General features: G+C 38.8%; 3 protein-coding genes across 6 annotated transcripts; 1 reads left to right on the forward strand and 2 right to left on the reverse strand.

Moving 5' to 3' along the window:
- Positions 1 to 222: 222 nt before the first annotated feature.
- On the forward strand, positions 223 to 8,304 carry ube2ib (ubiquitin-conjugating enzyme E2Ib). Its single transcript, XM_034214798.1, has 7 exons — positions 223 to 470; positions 1,864 to 1,942; positions 2,791 to 2,874; positions 3,151 to 3,223; positions 3,665 to 3,774; positions 4,133 to 4,212; positions 7,528 to 8,304. Exons 2-7 carry the CDS (start codon positions 1,877 to 1,879, stop codon positions 7,589 to 7,591), a joined length of 477 nt encoding a protein of 158 aa, XP_034070689.1. The 5' UTR covers positions 223 to 470; positions 1,864 to 1,876; the 3' UTR covers positions 7,592 to 8,304.
- Positions 8,305 to 8,598: 294 nt separating this feature from the next.
- Positions 8,599 to 14,575, reverse strand: LOC117545084 (interleukin-21 receptor). Of its 2 annotated transcripts, none has more exons than XM_034214763.1 (8): positions 14,396 to 14,575; positions 13,429 to 13,543; positions 13,165 to 13,340; positions 12,883 to 13,040; positions 9,655 to 9,823; positions 9,364 to 9,466; positions 9,168 to 9,246; positions 8,599 to 9,098 (listed from the first exon to the last, which is right to left on the reverse strand). In XM_034214763.1, the coding sequence occupies exons 1-8, from the start codon at positions 14,487 to 14,489 to the stop codon at positions 8,691 to 8,693; spliced, it is 1,302 nt and encodes a 433-aa protein (XP_034070654.1). In that variant the 5' UTR covers positions 14,490 to 14,575; the 3' UTR covers positions 8,599 to 8,690. The 2 variants fall into 2 exon arrangements, with proteins under 2 accessions (XP_034070654.1, XP_034070655.1); XM_034214764.1 differs by lacking the exon at positions 14,396 to 14,575 and adding an exon at positions 13,709 to 13,914.
- A 1,492-nt stretch (positions 14,576 to 16,067) lies between these two features.
- si:dkey-220f10.4 (tubby protein) lies at positions 16,068 to 21,608 on the reverse strand. Of its 3 annotated transcripts, none has more exons than XM_034214757.1 (13): positions 21,403 to 21,608; positions 21,007 to 21,050; positions 19,833 to 19,992; positions 19,475 to 19,705; positions 19,158 to 19,286; positions 18,920 to 19,078; positions 18,682 to 18,839; positions 18,411 to 18,572; positions 18,169 to 18,281; positions 17,639 to 17,753; positions 17,451 to 17,549; positions 17,198 to 17,369; positions 16,068 to 16,657 (listed from the first exon to the last, which is right to left on the reverse strand). In XM_034214757.1, exons 2-13 carry the CDS (start codon positions 21,046 to 21,048, stop codon positions 16,524 to 16,526), a joined length of 1,674 nt encoding a protein of 557 aa, XP_034070648.1. In that variant the 5' UTR covers positions 21,049 to 21,050; positions 21,403 to 21,608; the 3' UTR covers positions 16,068 to 16,523. The 3 variants fall into 3 exon arrangements, with proteins under 3 accessions (XP_034070648.1, XP_034070646.1, XP_034070647.1); XM_034214755.1 differs by having other exon boundaries at positions 21,007 to 21,066; XM_034214756.1 differs by having other exon boundaries at positions 21,007 to 21,069.
- Between the last annotated feature and the right edge of the window lie 405 nt (positions 21,609 to 22,013).

The raw sequence follows: 22,013 nt of genomic DNA on the forward strand, positions 1-22,013 counted from the left end.
AGTTGCTTGTTATAAACTATGTGCTATCAGCAGAAGCTATGCCGCTCAAATCAAATGAAAACTAACAATCAACCAGATAAAATGTCAACAGTTGAAAAGGCACACTCAAAAACCCACAGCGTAAAAAAGATAAAAACACACCATGATTTTTCTTTTTTTAGGGTTGTTTTTCTTAAACAATTAATTTTGTATCTTCTTTAACTGTGTGTATGCATGCACCATATACACCAAGACAAATTCCTCGTATGTGTAAACATACTTGACAATACACCTGTTTCTGATTACGATAAGGGTATTTAAACGAAGACGGAAGTACGAGACAGATGACTATTTCGCCTCGTTGTGTTTGTGGCTATCTTGAGTAGGAGCGGGTGGTTTTTCAGGAGGGAAACTTTACAAGGTTTAACGGGATTTGAGAACGATTCATTCATTTAGCCTCAATCACAGAGCCAGTGCAATTACACTGAAAGGTAGGAGCACACCTTTATTAGCAAATACGTTTATTTGGTCGTGTATTGAGATATTTTACCCGCTTCAGTTTGCGCCATTTTCGCTAGTTTGGTAATGCACAAATGTGCGCCTTTCAGCTCTGCGGTTCTTTGTCCCTATGCTTTAATGGGTTACGATATGAATGATTCCTGTCAAATATTTCACATCCCTGGTTGCTATTACAGATACTTTATCAATAATACTTAGGGGAAAGGGACTAATCACTTTTCTGTCATCCAAAATATGGTTCAAATCAAGTGCATTAGCGCATTTCTGTGCTGCATCAGGCCGTGTCAGACGCTAACAGCGTCTGTTGGGATGTAGCATGATTCTGGCGCACATGAGTTAGCTCACAACCGACTAGCTTTCTAATCAAATAGCTTTTTGCGGTCAGTGTGTTGACATTTAAGTCGATGGCAAGTTGACAGTACAACTCAACGAAGGTGTAAGATGTTAAACTAACATGTTTTAATTTCCCGGGACCACTAATTGTATCATCAGGCGCAAACAAAATAGCATGGGAATCGTTTTCTGTAGCTATAAGGTTATCACTACCAGCTAACTTCGCTAGCCCCTTAGCCTAACAGACATGAACAATACGTTAGAACGATAAAGGTTGGTGTTCAAAGTTTATCACGTCCAAAGTTGCCCATTTATATAGGGTACTACTTTACCGATATAACGTTTGTAAATGCTAAGTGGGCAGTTTCTAGTCATTTTGTTGCCTTGTTTCCTGTTACTTTACGTTATCTCCAAAGCATCGTTGCTATAGAGATAATTAGACATTCCAATGCAGGGGCTTAATTAGAGTTTCTTTAAAGCAATTGGCAACTCAATGGCGTACAACTCAACCACCGCAGTATAAAAGATAACTTGGTATAAGTAAGGACAATCACATTAACTAACGGTTAAAGGTGTGTGTAGAAAGACCTGTTGTTGATAAATGGAGTCCATTACATGGATAATGTCAGGTTTTTATTTCTGGTGTTCCTTGCCCCTTTTTTCTAAACCAAATATTGTTTTTCTTTATACATAATGTGCAACTAGGCATTAGACATTATGTAACAAACAGGAAATAAAAAAACATCTAAAAATAAAACTGAATTAAAATGTATACATATTGACAGTGAAAGATAACAATCTGTTGACTGTCAAATAAACACTTTAAAGGGACAAATTACAGCCAACACCATTTTAAAAGTTATATATCATTTCTTTTTGGATTTAATGACTTAATTGGCAACACTTGTCAGCTTTTAAAACCATGTATGAAAAACATCTTTCATGACATGACCTTGACAAAGTTTACTTGTGAATATCCCTGTTTAAGATGATGTGTTATATAATTGTCTTGACTGTCTCTTCTTATTGCAGGAGTCCCCGAATCATGTCAGGCATTGCATTGAGCCGCCTTGCCCAGGAGCGCAAGGCATGGCGGAAAGACCATCCTTTCGTAAGTAGTGTCTCTTGAGATGCACCTGCTTTGTCCTCACCGTCCTGTTCACACCTGAAAATAAAATGTCAGCTCACAAGTGGATAGCTATAAAGAACCGGTGTCAATGCATCCAAGCTTCCTTCAAATCTGAACGCTCGGACCATATTTGAAGGTGGTCTTTGCCGTATATGGCCACATTCTCTCAACAGAAGTATGCCAATGGATCCTCGGCCAAATTAAAAAGAAACTTTGAATACATGTATTATGAAATAATTTCTCGTGTCAGATATGTTATCGTATTGTGGTGATGTGCCAGTGTTTCTGCTCGAGTCCACTGTCACAAATGTGACACCAGCCTTACTTCTCTAATCCCTAACACACCTTTGAGCTCTCTGTGCTGCAGTTGCCTGGCACAGAGGATGTCGGTAGACCATTATCTCATATTTGTATGTTCTTAAAATGAATTTGAAAAGAACACACACACACACACACACTGCAGTCAGGCTGAGAAAAGTATGCCCGAAGGCACACAAACTGTAGGCAGTGCTTTTCTTTAATCATTACCGGTTTCTGTAATATATGTGTGAGTAATTCCTTTAAAATGGAATACACACCAATAACAACCACAACTTTCCATTATGTACCGTGAAAAAGGAAATGATGTTTGTGTATATTTACATATAAAACAGTGAAGTGCGATCCGATCACAAATGGTCACTGGAGACGTGTGGATCTGCATACTAATGCCAGACACACTTGGGCCTGTCCACTTGTGAGCTCATCACCAAACTGCATGTTAATGCCAGGTCTGATCTTGTCAACTGATGTCTTTATAAATGTTTGCACTCTCCTGTTCAATCTTTCAGGGATTTGTTGCTGTACCAACAAAAAATCCAGACGGAACCATGAATCTCATGAATTGGGAATGTGCTATTCCTGGCAAGAAAGGGGTAATGTCTCTGTCTTTTTGCATATAGAACATATTTGCTTTACGCAGCATCCCCTGCTACATGGAGCACAGTGAGCTTATTTGAAGCCACTGTTATTTCTGTAGCAGGTGAATGGGAAAATTGATCATTCTTAAAACTGGGAAAGCTTTACGAGTGATGAGCCTGAAACCTACTTATAAAATAAATCTGGCAATAATAACAACAACATGGTTTTCAAGAGTTATTAGTGTTGGAAACTAGTGCCAATATGAATCTAATGCTTGTGTTTCTCCTCAGACTCCGTGGGAAGGAGGCCTGTTCAAACTGCGCATGTTGTTCAAGGATGACTATCCTTCTTCGCCTCCAAAATGTGAGTTACTGTGTCTGACCTGTGATCAGTGTGAACACAACTGTTATTGGAATTACTGCACTCTGTTATTATGTCTTACAAGATGCTTGAAGAAGTCCATCGGCATTGTGCAATCAGAAATAACATGGCAGAAACTGCACAACAAAACGCTTCATCAACCATGACAATCATTTAGGCATGGGCCTTTCCCCTGTGGGTCCTGCTCTGTGATGGTACATGTTCCTCTAACCTGCAACAGGGTTGATGTTGTCTGAATGTCACAATAGATAACATTAGGTCACTGCTCTCTGAACAACAGAAGCTGCTGCTTTTACATTGAAATGTTCAGTCCGTGTATATTGTGGAAATCTGTCAGAAGAAAGTGGAATTTGTTCATCGTCTGACATTTGTAATGGATCTGCAACAAAGATGCATTTACATTTTCTTTTTCTTGGGTTTCAGGTAAATTTGAGCCTCCTCTCTTTCACCCAAATGTGTATCCATCAGGCACGGTATGCCTATCAATTCTAGAGGAGGACAAGGACTGGAGACCAGCCATCACAATAAAGCAGGTCTGGATTGCTAAGCATACCTCATCTACATTAAAGGACATTTCTGAAAAGTCTTATGAACTTAGTTTTTGGTTTCATACTGTACCTCTACATTTATATCAGTGACTGCATCTTCAAATGAATTTGCTTGAACAACACAAAGGGAGTTGTTTCAGTTATATTGACATAGTTATATGAAACTTGGCTCTTAAGTTAAATTGCAAATGTTCTGATTCAATATGAATTGTTACAGACTGCTGGAAAATAAGGGTTAGGGTTATTAAACAATTCAGGGAGATTGAACCCAAACAAAGAGATAATACAACAGCTTTTACATTGTATCACTAACACATGTGATGTTGTCTAATTTACCCTACAGATCTTATTAGGTATCCAGGAACTCCTAAATGAACCAAATATCCAGGATCCAGCCCAAGCAGAGGCTTACACAATCTACTGGTGAGTGACCTTGGTTTTCATCAAAAAATACCTAATTTGTAATCTTGTTCAGGCTGTCTGCGGGGTCTTAAAAAGTATTCAAAGTTGATGAATCAATTTAGTGAAAATTAAGGCTATTAAAAAATATTAAAGGGCATTTTCTAAGGTATTACATTTTGTAGCTTGTTTTCAATAAGTATATAAACTGTCCAAAGAGGTTGTATTCTACAGTGTGCCTGAATGTAATCATTGCGTAGGTGTGTAGTGTGATTCTGTGTAGTTTATTTATGGCATCCCGTTGGGTTTGACGTCATCTGAACAGGACATCGCACGCTCACTGCTTGATAGCGCGAAGGTCCGTTTACGCCGGTTGTTAAGCAACATCGTTATGGGGAAATGCAAGTTTGCGTCCAAATGGTTGGAAGATAAGGAGGAAGGACAATCAATACTGTATATATTCAATGTGAGGTAAAGTGTGTCGCCAAGGTAACTGGTTAGAACTCAAAGTGGCGATGAGGTCTTAAAATGTATGGAAAGGGTCTTAAAAAAGGTCTTGAAGGTTTTACATCTGACTTCAGGATTCCTGCATAGAGAGGCGAAGTCCCTCCCCTTCCGGGGGACCTCCATGGGACCTTATTTTGAAAAATCATGTATTGAAGTCAATGGAGAGAGAAAGATTATCTTTTGATCATGTTTGAATTGTGCAACGGATTACACATATGATGTTTGTCAATTTAAAAGATAATTTTGCAAGTCAAAAAAATAAAAATGTGTCGTAACTCATTTGTTTGTGTGAAGCGCTCGATGAACTGCATCTCTGGTCTTGCACACGTCACCAAGATGGCCGTCACGTTGGCCCATTTCACCTCTTTCTTTCAGAATGAAGTGAAAAGTATTAAAAGAGGTGAAAATCACTACAAGTCTGGCCGTGTTGAGAGCTGTACATACACACAAGGGGAGTTAGGGCTTTACAAGGTTTCGGTGAGTAACACGAGTGTAATGTGTAACGTAAGCGACTCTGGGATTTGTAGTCTTTCTAGTTGCGTATTTTTCATAGTCTTATATTTCAACAGTTTTATGACAAACTGACTTTTTTGACATGGAAATTATTTTTTAAGATTGACAAACATCATGTGTAATTCATGGCACAATTCAAACGGGATCGAAAGATACGTTTTCTCTCTCCATTGACTTCAATACAAAAGGAAGTAGATGGGCGTGACTTCGCCACTCTATACCCTGTGGATGCATGTCTGAAAGCGAGCTAAAGAAATGAGAAGGTTAATGATCTCCTATAGACAGTTGTTGTTGTCAACTATGATAAACTCTAACTCTAAAATAATTTCTGCTCATTAAAAATGAAAGTGCAAGTCAGAGAAAATAGACATTTGTACAGCTTTTTGTACCAAAAGTAAAACTGAAGGGTCCCACAGACTTTGTTGTTCACACCAACACATCAACACGTTTTATTATTCTCATATATCTCTCTTCACTTTGCTGACTGGTAAAACCAAAACATCTTTAAACGTTTATAGGGGGGGGGGGGGAAATATTAACTTTGGGCCTTTTCACACCTTAAAAGTTCTGATTTGATCCGGTTGATTTGTTTTTGCAATGTGCGACTGCACTAAAGTACGATAAATGGCGTACCTTCATCCTGTTGTCAAACCTAAATGAGCTGCGTCTCGCTCTCATCTCTTTTGGGAAATTCATTTTAGTTTTCTGCAACTGCTAACCACCTATAGGAGACCTGAAGCTGAGAAACAAGAACCTGACTTTGGTCTTGTTGAGCTGCAGTTTTTATTCATGGCCAAACTAAGACTTACACTGTACATTTACTACATACTGATGACAATAATTGACTACTCCGAACTCCCAGAGGTCTGCTCTGAGCTACATCCGTCTCTCACTCGACCGCGCTGAGCCATTCCTCTGATCACATGTCGATGGCCTGCCAGAATTTCTAGTCATTGCTCTGGACGACCCATGATTTTACGCTTGAAAATACCTGTTTGATCAGGATTAAGTCGCCTCTTTTCGCCGGGGGTTTCACACCTGTAACTCTGGTGTGGGTCATACAGAACAGTCCGGACAAACAGGTAGGTGTGAAAGGAAGTCTGAAGGAAGGGGCAGATTTTCTTCGGCTGCGTACTTTCAAATTCTAGCACACTCGAGGAGGTTTCTCCATTCTTACCTACCCTACCTTTTTAAGGTAGTTTTATTTGTATCTGACACTGAATTGGTTTTTCATCCTTGACTTGTGCTTTTCTAACGGATGTGACTGCAATACCAGGATCAAAGAGATTATTACCAGTCTTAAACATTTTCAAGCATGCACTTCTGAAGTACAAACGTGTGTGGATGTGTTTTTATATGAATTAATATCAACATTTTCCACCGCTTATTTAAATCCTCACTTTAAAAATATTGAGTTGATTCTCAATCTCTCTTGACCTGTCTTATGGCGCGTTTCCACTGCAGCGGGTAGCCCCGTTTAAGCGTCCTTAACCGTCCTCAAGCGGCCAGGCCAGTTTTTGGTGGCGTTTCCATATAGCCTAGTACCGGCCAGCGGGTACTTTTTCCCTCTTTTTCCGGCCTCATAAAATCGTGGTTCCCTCAGACCAGGGCCAGGGCTGAACTAGTGACGTCAACACTCTCGACTGCTGATTGGTCAGAGAATCGTCACAAGATCGCGCGCGAGTTCATCCCTAGCGTCGCATATATATTTAGAAGCAAGCTTGCAGCATTTTTATAAACAGCATTTTGTAAACGGATGAGCTACAAAAATGGCTACGTCTAATAAGAAAAGCACACCGTGGTCGACCGAGGAGGTGACGACGTTCCTACATCTCATTGGGGATGATCAAATCCAGCGGGAGCTCGACGGAACAACTCGAAATGTGAACAAAAACAAAGCCGATCGCCCCGCCTACACTGCGTTGCTACCCCAGGTCCTAAACTGTAATGGAGATGCGCCACGGCCTGGGCCGGCCAGCGAGGCAGCCCGAGGCCAGAGCGAGGACGCTTAGGGACGCTTAGACGGGGCTACCCCGCTGCAGTGGAAACGCGCCATTAGTGGCTGAGAAGGTTTTTAGACGTGAAGCAAACGGAGACTCAAAGATGATATCAAATGCTGATCTTTCAGGGTCCTGTTATAACCTGTTTAACAAAGGTCTCCATCTCACAACCTGACTAATACATCTTGACAGAAGAGAGACCTTGGACCTTTCTGCACTTTTACGTGTTTCATTTCGGTCGTGTTTTGTTGTTGTTTGGAAATTGTCTTATCAGAGCAACATGTTAACTACTTTTTTTTTTTACCTTTTTGTTTTTCAGCCAAAACAGAGTAGAATACGAAAAAAGAGTTCGAGCACAAGCCAAAAAATTCTCACCCTCGTAAGGCAGAGACTTGGACCAAAGGAATGGGTTTAACAAGATCACCTCCCCGCTCAGTCTCAATGAATGTGCGCCTCTCACATCAGGACTTGCTTAAAGACTTCTATTTAAACTCCACACATTCTGTGCCATCCGAGCTTCATGTTTTAGTTTCTTAATTGCCAGTTGGCGCATATTGCTGGGAGGGGATGGGTGCTCGAGCGCCCTGGTCATTTCTTTTTAAACATTTATTGTCTTATGTGGTGCAAGGGACACAGCTCGGTACCAGTTTCATCAACTCCATGCAAGCTGCTGGCTCTCATCAATGTTCAAGGAAGAAAATGTATTTTTGTTTTATAATGCTCTTTCACAGGGTCTATTCCTTAATCATGTTCTCCCCCTTTATTTTCCATAAATGTAATTAAATTAGCTTGTTTCATTGTCAGTATTTCAACTGCTGTATAATGAATGGCACTTTTATACTGTTGTATCTCACTAGTGTCTCTAGATGGTTCTGTCTAATTCTCTTTCCCAGGTTTTCTATTCAGCATGCTGTAATATATGATAGAATCTGCTGCCTTGGCTGTCTTTTTGTTATTCAGAGTGTTTGCTATGGAATAAATAAAAATGGCCATGATGACTGAGGCAGGTAGGCTTACTTCTGTATCAGACTTAAGGTTATATGGTGCTTTGTTCATGTATGTGTTGGCGTAAATAAAACTTTCTACAAAAATTAAAGCATTTTCTTTATTAAATGAATAAAACAATCATGAATAATACATTCAAGGTTCAGAGACAAAGCAAAATGCAGTCATCAAAACAATGTCGAAATGGATTGATGGAAAAATGTCTGTTCAAACAATTTTAGTTTACAGATATTTACAGAATTAATTAAATTAATGCAAGCAAAATGTTATGCAATAACTTGTATCTCCTCTACATTATGCATACTGCTGTGGGGGGGGGGATACACAAATAAGTGTACACTAAAAAATGTATGCCTGTATATTATGTACTTCAAATATACAAAAATAAGAATGTACTGTTTTATTTTGAAGCACTTTACATGTGTAAATGTGTGTCGTTGAACTTTCAAAGTTCACGTCACAGTAACTACACAGAGCTCATGCTTCAGTCGCGGCCTCCTCTCTGATGATCCCTGTGGGGCAGGTGTGGGATTTTAAGCTCCCATGATCCTCTGCTGTGACGGGGCTTCCCTGCTGGAAGGCGCTCATGGTGCAGTACTCGTTGCAGTACCAGGGCGGGTCCCTCTCCAGCCAGCACCCCGAGTCTCCTTCAGCGGGGTACCTTGGTGGGAGGGTGCTCACAGCGTACGGGACCCCCAGCATCGAAGCATCGCAGCCGGGGTCCGATATGTTGCTGTAGATGCTTCCCTCCCTGAAGTGGTGGAAAACCTGGGGCTGACACTCTTCATTCTCTTCCACCACTTCACACTTTGTGAGCGTGTCGATTTGAAGCGTTTCCTCCGCCTTCAGCACGTCGGCCGTGTGTTCGTGTGTCACCACCCAGCTCTGTAATCACAGGCTTGTTTAGTGACATTCTTAGGAGGTAAATGTCAGTGTTTTACAAGCTACACTTACCTTGAAATCTCCCTGGTATTCATTGTACAGGGTGTGGAAGTAGGGTGCTGGAGTTGGGATGAAAGCCCCTTTTCTCCACCTGTAAGTGTGAGGAACATAGAGAAGATATTAGGCGTATATCGGTTGTAGGAAATGGCATTTCTTGTAGAAGGGTTTGGCCTTTGCTGAGGAGTCAAAACCCAGAGAGAGATCTTACTTTTTAACAGGAGCCCAGACGAAAATGAGGGTGAATAGCATCAGCACAAATAAGGAGATGAGCACCTTGCCCAGTCCCAAAAGAAATGTGTATGGTGGGGGATCTGTATGGAACAACATTTAGTAGAAGTAAACGGCTAAATATATGCAAATATGGATTTTATTTTTTTTTAAAGTAATGCATTACCAGAAGCTGCTTTCTCAACAAGTTGCATTTTAAGATTAACTGTCATTTCTTCATTAATCTAAAATCATCAGATTATCTTTTTTTAAATATTATTTTTAGGCCCACCATTCACAGCTGCCTCTGTCTTCCAGTACACTTCAGGAGACCAGTCGCTCCACTCTCCTTTGTAAAGCTGATCAGGACTGGTCCGCACTCTGGCCGCGTACTCGGTGTCTGGATCAAAATTTTGATCATCCACTGAACAATCCAGATTGGTGACGGGAAATGTTGACACCTGAAATGAACAGAGTAGTGTGTGAGTTAACTTTGGAAAGGAGAAACATGTCCTGTAGGCCCAGTTTGTGCTCACTAACAAATGTATTTCTTTACAGATAATATGACAGGATGATGCAGACAGATGGGTAAAACAATATACCAATTCTGTTTTAATGGTAATACAATGATACAGTTAGAATTGACAATATTTGAATTGCTTAGGACCATTTTACAATGTCATTCTAATTCTTTACAAATTGTTTGTCCATTTTTTATTCACCCTTATCAAGTTTGTCACTCTTATAATTTGACCAAACCCCAAAAGCCCACTTTTTTTAGTATCACTTGATCTAATTGTTATTTAAATACAATTTGATTATAAATACAAATTGAGTCCCTATTTGTAGAGGGGTCACAATCAATTAAAAGGCTTTAATATTGTGATAAACAGGCGTCATGTTCAGTGTGGCACAACAGTTGGCTTTAAAGGGACACATTCTCAAATGAAGAATCTAAATAAGTCAAATGTATTGATTTAAGGAAATTGGGGAATCGTTAAACAGCAAATCTATATATATATTTAAAAAAAAACATCAGTTTACAAACTCAAAAAGCTTGAGAGGTCAAATCTAAGTCTAATTTATCCTGTTTTTTACTCGTTACTTCCCAGACATGCATTTTAACATTTAAAACACTTATGAATAAAAGGTCTCACATTGAGTTTGTAAATTGATTTGTTTTTTATATAGTTTTGTTTTTAAACATGGCCAGATTCATCAAGAGTTTTCTTCGTCTGTTCTTCAAGGAATATGAAATAAAAGAGAAAGTATTTTTCAATATTTAAGCACCACACGCTCAATAACTATTTTCTGGGTGCATTAAATCCGAAGCCTGTTTTTCAGGTCTCGGGCTCGAAAATGACATTCCCAGAACAAATGACCATATTTTCCCTTCTAACAGGGTTAAATTAATAATCTTTTTTCTCAAAGCAAGGTTACACATGTGAGTTGGATGTAGAAGTAGACTAAAAGCTTTAGGAATCCAAACTACAACATATAAGTACCCTGTATCAAGATGAATGCAAAACAAGTTAAATTTGACCTTTGTAGAGAGATTTAGCACAAAAAAACACTTCTGGTGTCATTTGGGTGGATTTGACCTATCTCTGGCCCCCCTTGCTCGATTTTGCTGATTGACATCTCTTTCTAACCGTCAGAGCCAATGGAATCGAGGGGAACTCCCACATACTCCGTATTTGGTAATGTGTGTGTGTGAGACTGACGCATAGCCAAAACCGAAAGCTGTGATAACTCTCGTGGCTACCATTAGCAGCTAACTTTTACTCTCCGATTTTTACATTAAAATGGAATTATGGATTATAAATTTAAAAAAAGTATTCCACAGAAACATTATCAACCTATGGATTAACCGATGCAGCCGCGTTTTTTCTCGTTTTAATGCCATTGAACAAGTCTTTTGATCAGATTGACAGCTAAGGTGAGACGATCTCCCGTAAAAGCTACGTAAAGGTACTGTTGTGATGTCTGTGTTTGCTTCCGTTGTGGCGAGTTCGGATCGCTCAGTGATGATACTATATACCTAAATAATCTGTGGAACCTCAGATTTAATCGGATATCTTGTATGTGCAGCTACGATAAGTAATAAGGGTAGCCTATATTTTATCTTGAGTTCTGTGCCAAAGTGCGTTAGCATTTTTCGCTCAGGGGTCATTTAGATGCTTCTTATGAGACTTGTGTTTTGTTTTGGTAAAAATGGTTTGTATTGTCAGTTAGCTGAGATTATTCCCTTTAATCTGGTATAACACATTAATAGGTTCTTAAATATTAAGATGCCCTGAGACACAGTGTCGTGAAAAAAGCGGGGGCTTTAGGGCTTAACAGTTAATTTGGCGGTGCTCACTGGGAGGCTAGTAGAACAGAGCCGTTATTACGTTCTTAGCATGTCAAAATGAGCGTGGTAAAAAGATGGGTCAAATAAAGTCACAGTTTCACCCACAGGCCATCACCACACTGAGCTGTGTGGTCGCCTCTCACTGAAACAAATTCTCTTCACTGCTAGGAGCTGACATCACCAGTAGAAAGCAAGTGAAAGGAAAATGATTGTAAGATCTCTGAAATGCGTGAATTTACTCGCAGCAATTTAGGTCAAACTCCCTCGCACAGTGGCAAAGAGTTTAAAAAATAAGTTGTTTTTTTGCCATAGTTGCAAAATTATAAAAGGTCTGCACATCTTTCATTGCAGACTGAAAACCCACCTGTTTCCACTGCAGCTTGGACACAAAATATCTTTAAATGAATTTACATGATTCTTGCTGTTCAAATGTGTATGCTAATTGTTGATTGCATTTAAGTCCCTTATGATAAAAGCCTTGGCTACATTTAATTTAATGTAGCTTGATAAATAAAACCAAAAATATGTCCTATTTCATTATTTTTTATGTTTTGATAAACTCAGTATTTTTGTTCCAATTAAAGTTAGGGTAGGTAATTTTGGAGAAACCAGCTCGAGTGCGCTAGAATTTGAAAGTATGCAGCCGAAAGAAATCTTCCCCTTCCTTCAGACTTCCTTACAGAACCCCTCCTCCAACACACACTAACGTGACCAATGATGGCACGAGATAAATGTGTGCACAGATGGAAGGCTGACAGGCAGGTAGGCCATCCAGTTATTTTAGCCGGGCCGGCTCAGGTGCTTTTTACAGCGCCACGGCTTCCACAGATGACGTTTTTTAATGTATTTATTGTAAAAGCTTTTAATGCATTCATTGCTATCGGGATGTTAAGAGCATTCCATGGAATATAACAGAAAGTGTATCTGAAGTGAATTACCTACCCCACCTTTAAGTCTTTAAACTAATATTTGAATTTCTAATGTGTGCAGTTTTCTTTACTATCCTTTAATGCCTAATTGTCCATGTTTGAGATTTAATCCAACTATCTATTCTTCGTTGTCAAATATATTTTAACTGCCACTGAAATACTAGAGCTGTCTCCCAAAAAGCTTGTGTACTTCCATTATTACCACCAACAGGGTTATTTCTTCATCTTTGAATCTCACGTTTTGTGCGTTTCCTTTTCTGTAAAACTGAAGCTGAAACTTGAGACTGCCGACCAGATCGGTGGAATCAGCAAATTCCTCATAGGTGCTTTTCCAGGTGAAGTGGTGTTGACTTGCGTTGTGCCGGACTGTGAGGCAGCAGGGTGCGTTTGGTTTAACTGCATAGAGGACACATTAAAGACAAATGCAGGTTTTTTAATTCAGTAGATTACTTGAATATGAATCTAAATATGTTTTGTGTGTCTCGTTTGGAAAATAATCAAAAAAATGAGTGTTCCTTACTGTGGTCCAAAGGTTTGTATTCATCAACCAGCTCTTTACAGCTTTTAGACCCATCCGTTTGGTTGGAACAAAGTGAGATTTTATGAGCCTCCTGATCATTAAACCTTGGATCGCTTCTTTTAAAGGAGCAGAAGTAGCCCCCATCTGTATTTGTCAGCATACACACCCATTCCTTCCTGCACGAAGGAGTGAGGAAACACAATGTCATCATCACAATTAAGGTAATCTATTTTTAACAAGTGCCTGTAAAAAAAAACGACTTACTCCCTTTTCTGGAAAGTGAGCCAGTAGGAGACGTTGCTGTCTGACGGCGGCATGCTCAGGGAGCAGGTCACGGTGTACAGGTAATCTGTTACACAGTGAGGAACAGGGACCACACCTGAAAAATATTTAAACTATGTTTATTGGGAGTGTCAGGAGTAAGAAGTGTCACATTGTGAGGTCCTTTAAGTTAAGGAGTCCTTTTAGTTCCTTTAGAACCATAACTGATGCCTGAAATACATTTCAAACGTATTAAAACAAATAAAACATATTATTTACTCACACATTTAAGGCTGCTGACTTGAATGATTGTCCACCAACTCTTCCGTTAAAATCTAATGACCAGTGTGAACAGGGGAAATTACAGCGACTAATATTTCCATTTTGGCATGAGTATGGTTTAAGGATTGGAAGGAATTAAATGAAAACGTGAATAAATCTTCATTCATTCATTTAGCTTCTACAACCACATGGACTGTATATTTATGTATTCAAAAACCTAACAAGATAAAGTATTTCCTTTGATAATAGGAAAGCTTAGCAAACTTTTCAAAGAGGTTAAAGGGTCATATAGAGTACACCATAGCCTAAGGTCCTTTTCAGAATCAACAAATATTTTATTTTATGATTGATGATAGATAGATTTTATGATAGATTTTTAAATCCCCCACATTATGCCATGTCGGCATGAATGTCACAGCTTTTATTACATTGTTTTAAAATTATTTTTTATTGTTTTTGTTGTTTTGTTTCACCCTTTTTAATTTTGTAGCACTTTGAGTTTTGTTTACGCAAATGAAAAGTGCGCTTATAAATTAAATATATTATTATTATGATCTGATTATGTTGTATATTATGTATTTTCTAAGCAAATGACCCTTACATTTAATGGGTTAGGGTAAGCAACTTGATCGTGATGATATTCTAACATATTTTTTATAATTAAAGAAGATAATAGCAAAGACATTACCTGTAGTATTAGATCCGGGCAGACAGACAATGTTGGTGGATACGAGCAGAAACACTATCAGCAGCTTCATCCTCAGCGGAGAGCGACCATCCATCACATCGAGGGGTATTTTTTAAGTCATGCCCTCCTGAAGCGCTGTGTTAAACAGTTTTTAATGAAGACTGAGAGGCATCACTCTGATAGCTATCACTCACATGCTCTGGTGGGAGAGGATGTGCTCTTTTAAGAGCGCAAAGTGTGTGAAAGGGGGGAGGCTACAGTTTAACCAATCAGAATGTTTTTACGTCACTACTTTAATCTATCATCCTGTGCACTAAGTTTATTATCCCAGGTATTTTCTTTTAGTTTGGTTAAACAGTTGTATTTTTCTCCATTATTAGACCTATTTCTGTTAGTTATTAGTCTGAAGTTCTTTTAGCTTTTATTCTTTTAGTGTCCTGCAGATTTCTTCACTTAAGGTCATTTACTGATTAGGCACAAAGCTGCAAGATCATAGCATACCAGAATTGAAGGGAGATTAATTTTGACAAAGAAACTAAACAAATGCAGTTGTTAAATTGAACTTGACTTAAATCAACTATCCTTCTTTGTACATTCAAATGTCAAAAGAAGGATAGCACAAATTAAGAGTATATCTTAATTGATCCATGCGCTCTTTATGCACTGGACTTAATGACAAAGTGACTTCATGTATTTTAGCTTAACAAACTCAGCTGTTGCACAGAGCTGTCTATGGATCATTGTGAGGCTGCTTTTAATAATCAGGCACTCAAATGCCCAGACTCACTTCATGCTGGTGTGCTCTATTAGTGCCTTCACTTATTTGACGTCATCTCATTTGTCAAAACATGTCTAATAAGGCATGGTTATTGTCTTTGTCAAGTGTAGCAACCTGCAATTTGAAAACATGAATTATTGTGCAACTTACTGGAGTGTTATGCAATGAGTAGAGCAGCGAGGGGAGATCAGCATGAAGATGATTCTGTGTGTGTTTGGATGATTCTTATAAAAGATACCGGTTACTTCCTCTGATGTTCACAATGTTGTTGCTTTGGAGTTTAAAAACCTGTGGCAGTTAAAGCTTTTTCAGTCTTTTCAGACTTTGTGGCCCAAGGGTGCAACATATTGTCAGCATGTCAACTAGATGACTTGTTGCAAAGGTTCAAAGTTTAAAAGACAAAACTCTCAGGGCTTCTTCTTTATTTATACGTTTATAGAAAGAGCATTTAAGCAGGAAACCGTAAACAGCATGCAGACAGTCATGTCACTGTGATAACACACTTTTAATTTGGGTTTTTGCAATCCAAAATATCTGTCTTCGTCTGATCTCTTTACTACACCACAGAGCATAGAGGCAGGCCTATTTTTATTTGTGGAAACTTAAATGACTCTGCGTGTGAAGCAGTGTGAACAGTTTCTGAAACACGATCATCATGAAGTTATTATGAGAGGGAATATGTTCATGTCTTTATATTGCGCAAGAGCAAAAACCCTGATTAGTTAGCTTTATCTGAAACTTGTTGCTTTACCGCTGCGTCTGATATGAGCGTTTTTGGTCATTTGATAAGAGTTTCCTTCATTTTGATAAAGACTAAATATGACACATCACATAACAGTCAGATGTTAGCGTTGGTTAGAAAAACACGTCTAATCTGACAAAATATCGGTAGAAGGCTTTTGAAAACATCCTTTAATCATGTTAAACTCAGTAGACACTTCCTGATTAAAATAAATAAAAAAACATTCATGGACATTAAAACCTTGTAATACCGTCATTTCATATTTTGTAGTCTTTACTGTCGTCCTCAATATTTTAAGTCCTTTACATAGCTGGCAAATATAAAAAGAAAGACAAGTCAATTACATAAAATGACTTACATAATTGTGTTGTATTACACTTCCATATAACATCTGCTGTAAAATAATACTGGACCTATAAAACAAGTCTCTGAAGTCTAAGTCTGTGGCAAGCTTTTCATATTTAGTGTTTACATGATGTTACAAAGCACCAGGAAACTAAACAATAAAAATGACACTGTGCAAACTGATGGGTGTCCTTGTAATTTAAACTGTAAGTTTCTTTCAACAGTAGGGATATAGTTAAGCACTTGAGGTACGACAGCGTGGCTCACTCACAGGCCAGTTTGCCATCGAAAGAAGACAGCGTGATGGCGAAGGCCTGCAGGGCACACATGGGGAAGCTGTAATCCATGGAGAAGACGTCCTCTGCTACCCGGCCAAACTGCATCACTATGTAATCCTCTGGAGAAAACAGCAGCAGGGGGGCAAGGAGAGATCACCATGAAGTTAAGAATAAATACAAGACATTGGTTGAGGATAAAGTGCCGGTTCTAGACCAATTTTACTAGAGGGGCCAGGCTGGGGCCAGTTATTTCATGAGAGGGGCACAATAAAAGCGGGTTAAAAAGACAAAGACAGTATAAAGTAATTGTGTAAAATAAACATAAAATACAGTAATTGGTATTTGTTTTTGTAAAGGTATTTGTTTTTGTACATTTAAGTTACAGGCCTTTGTTTCAGTAGTTTTTTTTTATTTAGAGTATTTGTTTTAGTAACTTTAAGTGACAATTTAATTCAAACACAAACGGTATTTGCTTTTATAAGGTAATGAACAGTTAGCTACCAGTGTACATCCGGGTCTCTGATTCAATTTAGTTCCAATAAATCGTAACATTGTAACTTTTTTTTTTTTGGAGGGTGGTCCCTGGTCAGTGTTATGGGGGCATTGGCCCCTGTTGGCCACCCCCCTAGAACCGCCCCTGATAAAAGGAGAAATCTTACCGTTTTCAGGGTGGACGATCTGGAAGTTTTTGACCGAGGCCTGGGTGACACGACCGTGGAAGTTAAGCACAAACGACTGAGACTGTTCGTTCCAGCTCGGGCATTTGTTCTCCAGCGTGACCAGATTGTCAGTGTTGCTGTGTGCATGGCGGGCCAGAAGAGTATCAAGATCCTATAATAATAACACAACAGTTCAGCTCCTTGTTCTTACTTCATAGGTTTTTTTTAATGTTCTTTTACTTTTTAAACTTACATTCTTTGGGCGAATGGACACTCTTTCGTCATTCTCCAACATCCCGGGGATGATCACTGTCATTTTCCTGGGACCCTTAAATCCCAGCACGTTCGTCTCCTGGAACGTGAAAGATGATCGTATTATAGGTTTTATCTATTCATATGTTTTGTTAAAGTGGGTTGTATTTTAGGTAATTTTAGACTCACATAGCAGATTGCTGCCAGCTCTTGCCTCACTGATTCACACTCTTTGACAAACGGCTTTTTCTCCGGGTTTTCACCTCCATCATAGACTGTGAACCTTGTACCCAGAATATTTGACCTGTAACAAATGAGAAAAGTAATTTGAGTAATCTAAAATCATCTAAAAGATGAGAAGTGAAAGCATCCTGAAATGTTATTTATTTTAGCAAAGGAACTACAAAGTTTTTGATTCCTGCAATTTGATTTGATTCTGTCAGTATGCCACTAATCAAGGAAGAGTTCCCAAAATGTAAGGGAAAATGGAAAATGGTCCAATTTACACACGCGATGCAATTAATATAGAAAACCATTACGGGCCTTTTTCATGGCTGACATTTTGACAGGAAAATCACCAGCTTTGGGCTTGGGGGAAGGTATGAATTATGTGACCAAAAGGGGTTTTGAAAGGGTTTACAGGAATACAAGATATTGCAGAACTTACTAATAAGTTACTCAGGAAATCAAAACAAAAGGGATTTGATTGAGAGATGTACCTTAGTTTCCCTATGTAGCAGTTTGTGTCTCTGGTAAGATTAACTGGGTCCGTGGTGATGAGATAGTTGGATGTTTTGCTCTTCTTCCTTTTTCTGCCTGCCATTAGAAACACCTGAAAAACAGAATGATTGTAGAGAAGATAATTAACCTTCATAGCAACATGACAGAACATAAAACAGGATCATTTGAACTGAAATCAATGTGCACAAAGTTTGGGTTCAAGTTGAGTAGAAGGACCAACCCTGTTGCCATCCTCCTTCTCCATGTGGAGGTAGTACGTGGGGTACATTCCCTTCTCCATGCCTCTCCTGTCCCTGGTGACCCTGCACTGGATGGTGACATCCCTGGAGGCCGGACGCAACGCAAACTTCTCCAGATCCTCCACTGAAATTGGAGACGATGACTGAAATGACAATAAGTGATGTTGATGATGTTACTTTCATGCTTTTTGTGACTAATAAGTGTGTCATCTTTAGACGACACACTAAACCGTTTCATTTGTAATGTCTCACTCTGTCATTGGATTCACTGTTTGACGATGAACCCTTTCTGTAGTTGGAGTTAAGGGAACCGAGACCTGGCGCGGTCTTCTCTGCTTTCTTTTTCTTCTTCTCCCTTTTCTCCTTCTGGATTTCCTCGTCTTTGCTCTCGTCACTTATTTGGCACCTGGCTGTAGAGATGCCACATTCATTACAAAAAAGGTATGGTATTGTTGATCATAAGATGCAACAAGGCCAGATTGTCGCTCACTTGTGTAGAGTTGTTTTTTCCTCTTAGGCGATTGAGTGGCAGGCCTCTCAGCCCCTTCTACCTCTTCAGCTTCACTTTCATTGCTTTTATTCTTCTTTGGACTCGCCACATCCCCCACTGGCTCTGTCTCCTGGCTCGACTCCTCCTGCAAGTGCTTCTCTGTAAAGTAGGTGATACTGAAATGCTGTAAAAGTATTTTGAATAGAGTATTGATATGTTAATTGTAAATTGAACTTACTTTTTCGCTCTTGTTTGGTTGTCTTGGTTGTCTTCTGTGGGTCTTCAGATTCTTTCGCTTTGTCTTTCTTCTTTGTTTTTTTCTCCTTTTTCTCCTTCTCTTGTTCCTTTTCATCATCCTGGTCGATCTCTGGTTAAAAGCAATTCAAATTAGCGATTAATTTGCGTTCACACACACACACACACACACACACACACACACACACACACACACACACACACACACACACACACACACACACACACACACACACACACATGTTAACAAAAACAAAGACATCACATTTGAATCAAATATTCTGCTTTGCATTTTCTTACCTATGGCTTTTTCTTTTTTCACGTCTTTCTTCTTTGGCTTTTTCCCCTTACCCTGAGTGTTATTCTCCACTTCACACTTAACCTCAGGCTCTTTGTAAATCTCCAAGTTCACTTTTTTGGGAGTGTTAGGAATCTGTGAAGGCACCTCATCAAACTTCATAGTTGCTGTTGTGTTGTCTTCACCTAACATGATCTCATCCAGTGGGTTATCATGGGCATGTTCAACTTGATCTCCAGGGAAGAAAAACACAAACCTGGATTTTATTATTTAAAGGACTAAACATGATTGCACTTTACATTGAAATGTGTAATAAAATAGATATAGCTACATACATTAATAAGTAATTCTCATACTAACCAGTGAGGGAAGTGTTGCTCAGGGATTGGCTGATCAGCAGCGGTGTTTGATCGGAGCACACAATTTTGAGCGTCTGTTTCTTTTGGCGAGCATCCCGATTGGCTACCACCATTTGAGAATCAGCTCTCTTTTTTTGCTGCTTTTTCATCAAAAGGGCTCGCTGTGGGAAAACCAAGTATTAGACTTCCTTTCAAATTGTCAACTTAACCTATAGGTTAGGTGATGTCTTATTGTGCATTGTACTCACTTTCAACAAGTACATATTGTTGTTTGGGCAGTAAAGCTGTGGTAGGTTAGGGCATTTCATTACATTTGAATGTTCTAATGTTTTTTTTCAAATTTAATAGGAGTTGACGGACCATGAGCTAAACCACCATTATTATGAGGTGTATTTGATTTCAGAAGAGAATACTCTCAATAGTTTGTGGTTCTGCTGTTTACATTTTGTTCTGATGCAAATTCAGAAAATGAACTACATGATTGCACTACTGTTTTTTATTTTTCATCTACAGCATACAAAGGCTACAAATGCATTTCATTGTGCAACCCTTTTTTATACAATAACAATCAACCATGATCATTGGCCAGAATTACAATATTCTGTTCTATTATTTAACCACAAAAAGAACCAGATGAGGTTTTGGAATGTTATCTGGGAAAATGACTATTGTAATATAACACATATTGGTTGCATAACTATATTCTATGCCTTATATAACTATGCCTGTGCGTCATTGTTACTGTTTACTAACATCTTACTTGGTTACTACAGCTATAATTAGTACTTCTATCGCTGATTAACTACGGATCCTCCTTGTATAAGATATTTGTGTTGAAGCTACTCTACTGGATATAAGCCAGCAGTCACAAGACTGAGACTTAAACTTGAGCAGCAGGTGGTCCTGACACAGGTAGCCAGGATCTCAAGCGTTATTTACTTTGTTTTAACCACATGTAAGCTAATTGGATATAAATAAGTCCCAGTATTTTATCCACTGTCAGCATGGACTATAATTATTATATTTAACCTCTATGTTTTGATAAAGGAAGAGAGCTAACATATCTTTGTCATTTGGATTCTGCTTCTTGAAAAATTCAAAAATAAAGCAAAACATATCTGGACTATTTAATGTGTAGAAGACATCAAATACTTGAATTATCCTTGTTTCTTTACCTGGTTGTCGAGCTTCTGTTGTCGTATATCAGGGTCCTCCATGTCTGAGGGGATGAATCACTGCTATTCACAAACAGTAGATAATTTAGGATACTTAAACAGAGGCTATGAAATCCAGCATTAAAAGTTCAATGTGAGAAATTCATCTGTTTCCAAAATAAAAGAGCAATAACATGCGTTGTTTGATTGTGGCACCCTGTCCACCTTTGTAGCAGAAGGCAAAGTGGATTAAAGGGGGATAATGTTCTTAAAGTGCACTGCGCAGCTCAGTCAGTGCAGAAGTAGCAGGGGCAATGCAGGCTTTCCAGGACCGCTCTGTGTGGGTGCTAAGGTGTAAACACAGGAGAAACAGGAAGGTGATCACCTCATGCCACTGTTAAATACTACATCACCTACCCGGCCGTAAACAGTGAAACAGGAAGCCAAACAAGTCACCAAAAACTGCTAGTAAACCCTCCGAGTCTCCCCCAAACGAGCCTCATCGTGTTCTACCGTCTCACGAAACATAACAACCGCGTGGGCCATTAAAATCCCCCTAAAACGACAAAAAATAGATCACAAAAAACAACAGAAACAAAGCGTTGCCGAACAGGCAGGTTTATGTCGTTTCCATGGATACGGCCGTCACGCAGCAGCGATTGAGAGCGGTGAAAATTCAAAACAATCAACAAATCCATGTTTTTAATGAGAAAACAACATTGTTTGTGTCTGTATTATTAATTTAGCTTTGACGTTTTCAACGTTTGCACTGGTAGGTCTAATATAGACCTAGCATTATTCTAGAATTTAATTAAATCACTTGATTTTCGACAAAATAAAGATCAGTAGCCTATCTAAAAAAAAATTGTGGATATTTCAGCTTATCTTTTTCCTCTATAATATGTTTTTCTTTTTAGTATTTATATTAGGGTTTTATGTATAGAAAAGGCTATTTATATGTTTCAATTCCTTATATTCTATTTTCAATTCATAAAAATACATGTTATGTTTGTCTGAACAGAGCGCTA

Source organism: Gymnodraco acuticeps, unplaced genomic scaffold (genome assembly GCF_902827175.1).
Source record: "Gymnodraco acuticeps unplaced genomic scaffold, fGymAcu1.1, whole genome shotgun sequence".
NCBI lineage: Eukaryota > Metazoa > Chordata > Actinopteri > Perciformes > Bathydraconidae > Gymnodraco > Gymnodraco acuticeps.